Source organism: Neolamprologus brichardi, chromosome 1, assembly GCF_056152115.1.
Source record: "Neolamprologus brichardi isolate AB-2024 chromosome 1, ASM5615211v1, whole genome shotgun sequence".
Lineage (NCBI taxonomy): Eukaryota > Metazoa > Chordata > Actinopteri > Cichliformes > Cichlidae > Neolamprologus > Neolamprologus brichardi.
This window is the reverse complement of record NC_142104.1, coordinates 41690966-41703450: the sequence shown is the minus strand read 5'-3', so window position 1 is coordinate 41703450 and position 12485 is coordinate 41690966. Positions and strand designations below refer to the sequence as shown.

Below are 12485 nucleotides of genomic sequence, written 5' to 3'. Positions count from 1 at the left end.
ACGCCAGCCTAACCGTGAGAATCTGCATCCTGAGGCCATGTCATGAAGAAGATAACGGCCTCATTACAGAAAGTGGAAAATTTACAAATTTCCCTCATTTTTTCATTAGTTTGGGTAGTTTTCTTATAGCTGCTTTGATGCTGCTGAACCAACCCCCCTCCAGACAAACCGAATTAAGTCATGATGAGGCCCAGTACTCGTTTACACTGATGACATCTGCTTAGTAGTGCTAAAAACAAGACACAGAAGTATCTCTCCAAGTTATAGAGCCGAATCTAACAACAGCCTCTGTTTGTGTCCACAGTTCCCACCCAGGAGGACATGTCCAGTCTCACCCCAGACTCCTCGCCAGAGTGAGTACCACAGCAGCAAACATGAATACCTCACCTGTCCATTATGTTTATGTAATAGCAGCACAAGTGTTTCAAATGTGAACCTGCAGCAGCTACATTATTTTAGCATATTGGGAATCTGAATGGTAGACTTATCCATGTGATAGCATTTTAAGTTAGCAAGCGAACTGCGTTTTTTCGATGTTATTCATATAACACCAAATCACAGTATTATAGTGTAAGGTAACGATCCTGCAACAATACAGAGAAAACACAGGAACAGGCTCCCTGTTGTTAGGTAGTTTATTATTTAGCAGTTAGCAGTTTGTCCCTGTTAGCAGGCAGGCTAATGACGGTTATCATAAGTCAGACGACACCAGCTACAAGTTATTTTAAACTCCAAAACCAAATCTTACCCCAGTCAAAACTATTTTTAATTAAAGTTAGCTGAGTCATTGATAAGCATGTCAGACATTGCCCTTTTTTATTATGTCAGGGAACTCAGTGATGTGCCCATTCTGTGCAGTTATACCATTAATAACCAGCCAGGCTGCGTAGGCTGTCCACTTCCTAGAAAAGCATGTTTGCTGTGAAAGTATCTCCTCAGTCACAGAGAAACGCGTGTGTCCCATCAGGTCTGTGTTTTGGGAAAATGCTTCAGTACAAATCTTTCAAAAGCATAATAACGATTTAAAATTAGGTAAAGTAATCATCTGCACAACTCTATGTTAGTTAGCAGTGGCTGTTACAATTATTAGTCAGATATCGGTCTCTAGGGCTGGGTATCGTCACTGATTTCTAGAATCGATTCGATTCCGATTCAATTCGATTCGATTCTTGGAAATTTTGACAGTCAGAAATATTATAATTCAGATCAGTACATTTACATATTTTTGTATCTATAAAAAGGAAGCTGACACATGCAAGACTTTATCAAAGGTGTGAGCATCACAGCAGATGCCTTTGTGTCAAAGTAGCTGAAGATGAAACACAGAAAAACATGAAGGTGATTTTCCTGTTCTGGGATTTTATAAAAATATTCTGCAGTACATCAAAAATGAAAGAAAACCATTAATCAACACATGAACATTACCTCTGAAGTTACAGCGGTTTGATTAGAGACACAGCGTTTTGCATTTTGCATAATTTTAAAAAGTTTAAATTTGTTCAGTGTTGAACGGCAGAAATTAGGTTTTCTTTTCGGAAGTAAGTGAAAGGAAACAAACAGCGTCCGACAGGCTGTAAACAACGGTAGACTTGTGCGTAACAAGCAAGCGAATAATGAAGAAAACAGATTTTTAGACGGGAAACTGTTCTTGAAGTACAGAGAGAGAGAGAGAGAGAGAGAGAGCTGTGCATGAAGTGTGATTTTATTGTGGTGGAAGCAAAACAGCAAAAGTCAGAGGAAATTCATGATGATGTTTATGTGAAGCTTAGTTTGGATCTTCTTTTTCTGCTGGTTCGGTCAATATTGTTTGGAGAGAGATAAAACTCGGCGCAAAAAGGGCGTAAACACAAAGCGCGGACCCGCCGAAACATCAGAATCAGCGAGCTGTCGACTTTCAGCCCCGATCGTGTCGGTGCCGTCAGGTGAGAAAGGCGACATCTCACTGATTGTGATGTTTCGGCGGGTCCGCGCTGTGTGTTTACGTCTTTGTGCAGAATCCGTGTTCCTGCTCTCATTTACTGTCTTAGCTGTTTGGTGGTTGTTGAAATTTTGTGAGATTTCACCTGAGATTCTGGCATTTCGGGAAAAATACATTTATATTAAAAAATCGATTCAGGATTTTAATGAATCGATTTAACGTTATCCAAGCCACAATCGATTTTAATCGATAAATCGATTATAAAAACCCAGCCCTATCGGTCTCATTTGTTTGGGTTTCATTGTAATTGTTACAATCCCACCTCTTTTCTTAGTTAGTTGTTAGTTGTTAATAAAATATAACCTGGTTATACTGAGTGTGCTTTGTAACGCTGGGACCAAACTTTGAATCTTTTCTGCAGACTGGCTAAGAAGTCATGGTTTGGAAACTTCATCAATCTGGAGAAGGAGGAGCAGATCTTCATAGTCATCAGAGACAAACCTCTCAGCTCCATAAAGGCCGACATTGTGCACGCCTTCCTTTCTGTAAGTCTCCCTCCTTACTCCTCTCTGTTCTTCTAATCCTGTAACATTTCATTATTGATTACATTATGCCCGATTTGAATGATCTATGCTACAATGGAGGCTGATCTGATAAATAACTGTTGTATTGTTGTAGCTTTCTTCCTTAATACAAAAAGTCAGACACAGCACAACACAGCAGACTGGAAGACCTGACAGAGCACGTTCACATCAGTTTGACCTCAATCTGCCTTTTTTCCTCCCACATCTGAATTTGTTGATGTCTCTGAAGTCTTATTCTCAGATATCAGAGAAAAAAATAAAGACAATAAAATCTTTGTTAGCATTTTTGCGTACATAATTTTACAGTCTTACAGTCAGTGTTGGAAAGGTTTTTTTTTTTTTTCATTTTTCTTAAAGAAATCACCTACATCATGTTGTTCATTATGTTTTTATGTCATGTGTAATTTCCATTGCAAATATTAATCACAGTTAAATTAACAGTGGATGCAGCTGTGATGTCATGTACACGTCCTGCGTTCTCAGGAAGTCCGGACTCCCGTTTGAACTTACAAAGTCCGGACTAGTGAAAACGCGAGTACAGACTCGTGTACATGAGTATTTAAAAATGGCCTAACAGCCTGCAGTCTATGAGCTAACACCAGCTAACAATGTTAGCTCGGTGGCGAGTAGCCTTCAGTAATAGTAATAAAAATCACAGCAATAAAACATCGAAGATACTGAAGTTTCGTCCGTTCCATTCTTCTTATGAAGTGGTGTCGGAAACGCATTCCTGCCCGTGCACTGCTGCCTCTGGGTCCATGATGTAACTGACACCACCAACATTAACAGGACGTTTTACATTAGAGCCTCTTATTACATGTTTTGTTTGTTTCCAGCAATCAGAGAAACTGAATTAATCCCAGATGGAAAATAAATTAGAAAAAAAAGGGGGGGGTCGGACTCAAACCCGGGCCGGCCGCTCTCAGCCATGCAACATATGCACAGTGTTGGGGAGTAACGGAATACATGTACCGCCGTTACGTATTTAAAATACAAAATATGAGTAACTGTATTCCGTTACAGTTACCGTTTAAAAAGGTGGTATTTAGAATACAGTTACTTTGTTGAAATAAATGGATTACACGGCGGTACTTCCCTGTTTCATATTGTGGCGGGTCAGGCCTGTTTGGGTTTTGTTTGACAGCTACGTTCTGTTGTTCCAGGCGGCAGCGTTACGGTTGCCATGGTTACAGGGTGCCGCTCTCTCTGCGTGTTTCCTGGGTGAGAGAGGCCTTTTTGTTGTTGTGCTAAGCTAACAGGCAGAATGCTACAGGTATAGCTCTAAAGAATGTAGCATCATAGGCAGTGTAGTCCGTGCTGCAGGGAGAATGGACTGCCATACACGTTATGTGTCTGTGAGCGAGGGAGGGAGAAAAAGGAAAAGTACGAGCGAGCTGGAAGCATGTAAATATAATAATAACCACTGCAGCCAAGAAGAGTGCCTGACGAGCCCAGTTGTAAGCTATTAAGACTCGACTGTACACTGTGTTCGTGTTTTCCTCCGAAACAATAAGTTCTGTTGGAGCAGCCTTTCAACGCCTCTCTCTGTCTCTGCTAGCAAAGTTGACCCAGACAACAAAGTAAAGCTAGTTTTCAGCTACGAGCCGACACAGAACCCACCGTATTAGCCAGAGGTCCCTTTACTACGGTTCGGAGCCGCGGACCTTCAGTAACAGTAATAAATCACAGCAATAGTACATTCATGTAGTTGTAAACAGCATGATAATATATTAAGTAATCCAAAGTATTCAGAATACGTTACTCTCATTGAGTAACGTAACGGAATACGTTACAGAATACATTTTGGGGCATGTATTCTGTAATCTGTAATGGAATACATTTTAAAAGTAACCTTCCCAACACTGTGTATGACTACATGTTCATCCAACTGAGCTAAACCTGCGCCCGACTGCATTAAATCACCAAAATTGGAGAAGGCATAGAAAGGGGACAGCTTAACATGAAACAGGAAGTGACCCCCGTGTATTCTATTTATTTCAACAAAGTAACTGTATTCTGATTACCACCTATTTAAACGGTAACTGTAATGGAATACAGTTACTCATATTTTGTATTTTAAATACATGACGCTGGTATTGTGTTACTTCCCAACACTGCTCACAGTGTATGTGTAAACCTTCAAAATAAAGCACAGATGAAAACCAACATTATGTTCATTATGACTCACGTTGGTACCTGAGTAGTAGTGATATTTGTTTCTTCTCGCATGCACATGTTTGAAAAACATGATGTGTTAACTTATAGATTTTGCATTTTCATCCCAAGTTACAAAGCCTGAAATATAAGGTGAAGATGCTCCCTCATGAGCGTGATAAAAACCTGCTATAGTGAGCGCGAAACTCACAAAGCAGGACCATAGAAGCAGTCCAGGAGAAAAATGCAAACGCTCATGTACACCAACCAGCCACGAGATTCAAACCTGACTAATATTGTGACGATCCACGCTGGTCCTCCACAACAGCTCTGTGCAACAGCTCGCTGTCTGTTCACGTCTTGGTGTTAGCGTGGCCTCCGCCGCTTATGCATCAAAATGTCACCACATGTTAGGATGTAGCACATCCAACACAGTGTCTCCTTCTGCTCCCGTCTCTTTCTCTTACATCCATGCTGCCGTTTTAACTGATGCGCAAGTCGTCTGTGTCTACGTGCCCAGTGCTGCTGACTCAGAAGCACTCCGCCTTTGCTCGTCCACCAACCTCACCCTCCTACCCTCTCCCACCATCTCTCCCCAGATTCCCAGTCTGAGCCACAGCGTCATCTCTCAGACCAGTTTCCGGGCAGAGTACAAGTCCACAGCTGGTCCGACGGTTTTCCAGAAGCCGGTGAAGTTCCAGGTGGACATCACCTACACCGAGAGCACCAGCGCCACAAAGGAGAACGGCATATATTCTGTCACCTTCACCTTGCTCTCAGGTAAACCACATACATCACAAAAACAACACGGCGCATCGAGGCATGCAGACTTGGTCAGGATGACCTGCTGAAGTTCAAGTCGAGTATCAGAATGGGGCAAAAGGGGATTTTAAGCATGGCGAGATTCTAGAACAGTCTAGAAAAGGAGAAAATATCCAGTGAGCAGCAGTTTACTGGGTGATGATCCCAGTCAGAGGAACAGCAAAGCCAGCAGCAACTCAAATAACTACTCATGGCAACCAGCGTATGTTGAAGAGCTTAATCATTTTACATGGAGCATGCAGCATTCAGAGGGTGGAGTCAGAATTGCATGACTCCATCCTACCTCAGTAGCAGTTATTATTGCCACAGCTCAGATCATCTCTGACTGCTTTCTTGAACATGGCAAGGAGTTCAGTCTACCCCTCTGGGGTCCTTTTGTTAGATCTTTGGGGAGCGAGAGATTGGTGTCATCGATCTGAGGAATGTTTCCAGCCCCTTGAATCTGTGACAGTCCTGAGGGCCAAAGGAGGTCCAACCCAGTCGTAGCAAGGTGTACCTAAAAAAGTGTCTGGTGAATGAGTGTAGGTCAGGCGTGTCCAACTCCAGTGTGTCGGGACAAGGACGCATCTAAAAGCTGCAGGACGGTAGCTCTGGAGGACTGGAGCTGGTATATTAAACAGGAACAAACATGCACTCGTTGGGACGCCTCAGCAACAAACAGGTTTTCTTCTTTCCTGTGACACTGAACACAGCGCTGTGCTTTTCAGTGACTGTTCTGCTCACAACCTACAACCATTTGGAGTAACTTACTGCAGCTACCACTTACAGCATGTTTATGTATGTGTTACTCACACACCAGGGAAAGCTTATTACCTGAAGCTAAACCTGCGATCTATATCACACGTAGGTAACACAGGTTACCCGCAAGAGGTTTAGCAGTCTCTGACATTGCTGTTGCTGTCCATCAGTCTGGAAAAGGCCTCTCCAAACAGCTTGACTCCATCATTCTGCACTGAGAAAGACTGTTCAGTGGGAAGTTTCCAGAAGAAAGCCCTCATGTTTGCATGTTCTGAAAGTACCACAGTACTTCTGTACAATACCCTTACACAAGGCCAAGATGTTTGGCATGTTATTGGACAGCACAGAGTCCTCATACCAGCTGTTGGTGGGGGAGGGGTGATGATTTGGGCTTGTTTTACGGCCACAGGACCTGGGAACTTTGCAGCTTTTGAGTCGACCATAAACTTCTCTGTGCACCCAAGTATTAAAGTGTTAAATCTGGAGCCATCTGCTAAAGCTTAGCCAAAATGGTGTCATTTAGGAGGAAAGTGATCCCAAACACAGCCAGCAAAAAGAACCAAATCCAGAAGTCAGCCTGAAATGCTGCTGAAGCTTAAGAGAGCCGTGCATCGGTGAATGCATAGGAACCACAACAAACTAGGGATGCAACGATACCAATTTTTTCAAACCGATACGATACCGATACTTGGATCTGAGTACTTGCCGATACAGAGTACAAAAAACGATACTTCTACCACACACACACACACACACACACAAATGCAATGAATTGGAAGACAGGTTTTATTTTATTCTCTGTCGATAAAAAATAAAATCTTAGTAAAAATGACCACAAAAAAATTTCAAGTGAAAAATAAGCACTTCTGTTAAATTATTGCAGAGTCTCCACATTGTAATTTAACAAAATATCACTGAACTATTGGCACTGTCTCGAGCTTTCAGAATAATAAATAAACACTTCTGTTTGGAATAAAATAAATACAAATTAGGTTTGAGAATAAAATAAACTTTTAAATTATTGCAGTGTCCATATTGTAAACAAACAAACAAAATAACAAAAGTATTCGGCATTGACAAACTCCTCATCTGCCCGTGGATCATCAGTCGACTGTGCCGTTAAACCAAGGACTGACATCGCGCACACACTGCTTGTCTTTACCTCTTTGGAAAGTTTTGGCACCATTATCTCCCTGATGGCGGTTGGGAATTTCATATCGCAGCTCGAGTATGCTGAGAAGACGGTGCAATCCTATGTTTTCCACGGCCGGCATTGGCTGGTCATCCAGAGCGATAAAATGAGTCGGAGCCTCTGTTATTTTAACTGCCCGTGGATTTTCTCTTGACATTTTTCTTCGCTTTTCCAAAACCTGAGTTAAAGTTGGCTGTTCCACACTGCTGACATTTTGTTTAGCCTAGCTACAGCAGCCTCCAGTTTCTCTTTTTTATCTGGAGCCGCCAGTCTCTCTCGTCTAACCCTGTGCCTGTTTAGCGCGGGATGTCCCCCTAGTGGCCAATCTAAAAAACTACAACAGAAATGACAAGCCACCCTCTGATTAATGAAATAAGTTAGTATCGGTTCATGGTATCGGTTAACTTTTACGAGTATGAGTACACACACATTTTACAGTATCGGCCCCGATACCCAATACCAGTATCGGTATCGGTGCATCCCTACAACAAACTGAGACAACGCTCCAAACAAGCCGGTGTGAGAGACTGAGAAAGTCTTACAGACAATAGTTCAGATTACTGCTGCTCAATATACTGAATCATGGGTTGCACTTAGTAGAAAGCCAAAAGGAAACAGAACAGCCATCAGAGGTTTGCCTGTGGTGTCAGGTGATGTGACTGCTACTGCTAACACTAAACGATTTCAGTGGGAAACAATAGTGAAATTATGCTTACGAAAACCCCTCGTGTACCCCTAGTATTGCTTTTTTAAGTGCTCCTTGCAGCCCTGTGGCGACGTGTCAAGTCTGGATTATAACACGGACCCGGTTTCTCAACAGGCCCCAGCCGACGCTTCAAGCGTGTGGTGGAGACCATCCAGGCCCAGTTGCTCAGCTCCAACGACCAGCCTGGCATCCAGCCACAGATATCCGGTAAGTGGAGTCCCTCGCCACTCGTCCTCGACCACGCCTACAACCCCCACCCTCCACGCCCTCACGACCTCCCTCCCTCCTCGCATCACAGCACAGCCACACCCGCGGCCCACCTCGGCTCAGCTTAGCCCGGCGCACTGCTTTTAGCACACGGCATTTCCACGTGCATGTCCCTGCCACATACCATGGTGTGCACGTCAACACACCAGCACACACACACAGTCGACATGGCAGCGTTATGTATGAGATGTATATACACAGGACTGATTACAGCCACTAAGAAGTGTATCTCAAACTGTAAATAATTCAACATAGACTCTGACCTCACACTTGACTCAGCAGAAACACACACTCTCTCTCACACACACACACACACACAAGCAAACTGTAGGTTCGGCTAATGGATGTTTACAACTGTTCATTTGTGGATTAGCTGCTTGTGCATGCAGCATTTTCGTCTGCAAGAAGGAGAAAAGTACATTTGTCTGATTAGTGTCAATAACGCTGGAACAATCCCACAATTCTTTCAAACCTTTGATGTGATTGGGACGTTCGCCATTATTTTGGGGGCTGCCTATATATAGATGGAAACATTAGGGGAAAAATATGGAAGAAAAGAAAGTCTGTGTTCTCCAGCTGTCCGTGTTAGTTTCGTTTGTCCGTGTGGTATCCTGGTGGTCTTCCTCTTGTTTTATCTGTGGTTATTTACTTGATAATGGTCCCCTCTTGTGGTGAAGCAGAGAAATTACAACCTGACCTTAGCGTCACACACAGGAGCACTGACACGTAAAAGTAGTTTTGAAATGGATGATCCTGCCAAACAGCCAGTCACCATCATTATTGTGAAAGATGTCCACCTGCAGGAATCGCACACTCAGCTTAAAGGACCCACTATCAACAGTTACTGCCACAGATGGGAACTGCTATCACGCACTGTATGCACAGCCTCAGTCGCTTCCACCATTATGTAGATGTGCCAATGAGCCACATCTCTCTCTCTTTCTTATCTCTCTGTCTCTCTCCCTTTGGCCTGCCTCTCCATGTCACCCAGCTTCTGTCATCCACAGCTTCCTCTAAAGCCTCGTGGATGATTTGAATGGCTCGCATGCTGAATGAAAGCCCAGAACCATGCACATTCACACACATACGCGCAGTTTTGCAAACTGGCCTCTTTGCTGGGGAAAGCCAGCGTTTTCATACTGTTTCTCACGAATGTGTCTCGATGGTTCTGGGTGAGCTGCCATTCACACACACACTCACACACGTGACTGATACTAAAATGAAAGCATGCTCTACAGTGTGTGTCGAACAAACATGTATGTGATATGGTGTGTGTTGATCTCTGTGCAGCAGGAAGAAGGCAAATCTGCATGTGTGATAAAATGTGCTAAACCCCTGACAGCTGTAACGACGTCAGTCTTCTGTGTGTATCTGTATATATGCAAGGTTGTGGAAGGTGAATGTGAATGTTCAGCCTATTTCTCACTTTCTTGCTGATAAACAGCTACAGAGGAGCAAGTTTCTCCCTGTGGTTGTTTAGTTTGGCCCCACAGTGGTGATGATGATGATGATTAGGGCTGGGTGTCGTCACTGATTTCTAGAATCGCTTCAATTCCGATTCACAAGGTCCCGAATTGATTCGATTCAATTCAATTTTGCCTCAGACAGAAATATTATAATTCTGATCACTTATCAGCACATATCGATATTTTTATATATATATAAAAAGAAAGCTGACACTTGTGAGACTTTATCAAAGGTGTGAGCATCACAGCAGAGACCTTTGTGTCAAAGTAACTGAAGATAAAACATGAAGCTGGTTTTCCTGGTCGGGTTTTTTTAGCAAAGTTACAGGTTTGATTAGAGTCTGTCAGGGGTTGCTGAGGGGATGTGGAGAAAAGGACTCAAACGCAGGACTCATGGTGAAGATTCAGGGTGTTATTGTGAGGGACGAATGACGAAAACAGGAGATGGCTGACTGACTGAATAACTGAATGAACGGCTGACGGATCTGAACTTGGAAGGCAAACATGGGGCATAGACGGCAGTGACAACATCAATGACACGACAGTGAATGAGTGGAAACAGAGGACTTAAATACACAGACTGATGAGGATGATAATGAGAGACCGCTGAGTACACAGCTGAACATAATCTGACTAATGACACAAGAGACAAGCTGACACAGGAAAAGCAGGAAGTGAGAACATTGATGTGGCAACATAACCTAAATGTGACAAAACTGAAGACACTGCGTCACCGACCCAGGAACCCTGACAGAGACACAGCATTTTGCAATTTTGCATAATTTTAAAAAGTTTACATTTGTTCAGTATTGAACTGCAGAAATGAGGCTTTCTTGTCAGAAGTAAGTAAAAAAAACCAGCGGCCAACACTGTGGACTGGTGGGTAATAAGTAAGCGAATACTGCAAAAAAACAGAGATTTTTAGATGGGAAACTGTTCCTGAGAGAGAGAGAGAGAGAGAGAGAGCTCTACATGAAGTGTGATTTTTATCGTGGTGGAAGCAAAACAGCAAAAGTCAGAGGAAATTCATGACGATGTTTATGTGAAGCGTAGTTTGGATCGTCTTTGGCTGCTGGTTCGGTCAGTATTGTTTGGAGAGATGAAACCTGCAGCTTCAGAATCGAGCACAAAAAGGACGTAAACACAAAACGTGGAGCCGCCGACGCTTCAAAATCAGCGAGCTGTCGGCTTTAAGCCCCGACGACGTGTCCGTGTTCGTGTTCGTGCCGTCGGGTGAGAAAGGCGACAGCTCGCTGATTCTGATGCGTCGGTGGCGCCGAGCTTTGTGTTTACGTCTTTGAGCAGAATCAGTGTTCCTGCTCTCATTTACTGTTGTAGCTGTTTGGTGGTTGTAGACATTTTGTGAGGTTAGAATAATCCTTTAATTGTCCCACAAGGGGAAATTTTGGTTGTAACAGCAGCCAAAAAGACAAATATACAAACAAACAGTACACAGGACACGGAACAGAAACATACACAATTTTTACACAAAACAACAGGGAAACATATATTAAAGAGAAAAAAGGATTCGGTCAGGTCGGAGCTGCTGATACTGGCTGCCAGCTCGGAGCGGCGCCGGAAGGTTCAACCTGAGATTCTGAGATTATTTAAAAATTGATTCAGGATTTTAATGAATCGATATCACGTTATCCAAGCTAGAATCGATTTTAATCGATAAATCGATCATCAAAACCCAGCCCTAATGATGATGTTTAGATTTTACTTCTTACCCAAAAATTTAGAACAGTCTCAGTGGTGCACAAGCTTCTTTTTGTCTCCTTTTTTCGAATCCAGTCCATGCTAGCTTTGTCAGAAAGTCGTGTTCGATTGTTCTTTCTAAAAAACAACAACAAAGAAGTTTAGGTACGTTTGAATTATGAGGGCGAACCAACACGTGAGGGACGTACTTGCATTGGTACAATCATGTCAACATCTTTTAAAAGATCAGGAAGGATTGTGAACATTCAGCACAGAGACGTTTTGCCCTCTGCTTCCCTAAACAAACAGAGATCAGACTATAAATCGCTCTCTCTGTAGCACAGTTGGGCCTTTAAGTCTCATTATTTCACAGTTTTTGATGAGACCGGTCCACATTACCAAGGAATGCTTTATTTTTTGCATATATATTTGTTTTGAGACTGAAAGAGTTGAGGACATAAAAAGAAAAATCAGGCAAGACTTTACACCATCTGCAGATATCCACCCACTCCATAATTACAGTACGATGTCATTTTTAGGACTTGTCCATGAAAATATCTGCTTACACGACCAACAAATGTTGAGATTTTTTCTTTCTGTCAGTTTTCTTTAGGTGGTTTTTTCATTTTCACTCATTTCACCAACATCCTGTAAAGTTTGGTTCCTATAGAAAAATGTAACGAGAGCGTCAGACTAGCTCGCCACGCTGACTAAACTGTTTGCAGCAGGTTCGCCCATAATATGCTGAATATAAGTTCGTAGGCTCAATACTCCCAACTTTAAGGTATTTGGATGTTGGATTAAGAGATTAAGTCGACATGTTTCTACCTAAACCAATCTAGCAATGACTGAAACACAGAAAATATCACAACAAGGAAGGAAAGAAATGAGCTGAACATTCACGTGTTTGGAGTCCACTCATGCCAAGAGGGAGTGTAAT

At 42.8% G+C, this 12485-nt stretch overlaps 1 protein-coding gene across 12 annotated transcripts in view; it reads left to right on the top strand.

Moving 5' to 3' along the window:
- The window catches only part of LOC102789834 (serine/threonine-protein kinase BRSK2-like), a 161700-nt gene that overhangs the window by 141201 nt on the left and 8014 nt on the right, over nucleotides 1-12485 (top strand). For all 12 annotated transcript variants that reach the window (XM_087842226.1, XM_087842252.1, XM_087842270.1 and 9 more), the window contains 4 exons: nucleotides 305-353; nucleotides 2340-2463; nucleotides 5256-5436; nucleotides 8229-8321. In XM_087842226.1, the coding sequence (XP_087698352.1) occupies nucleotides 305-353; nucleotides 2340-2463; nucleotides 5256-5436; nucleotides 8229-8321 (447 nt within the window). The remainder of the gene's footprint in view (nucleotides 1-304; nucleotides 354-2339; nucleotides 2464-5255; nucleotides 5437-8228; nucleotides 8322-12485) is intronic.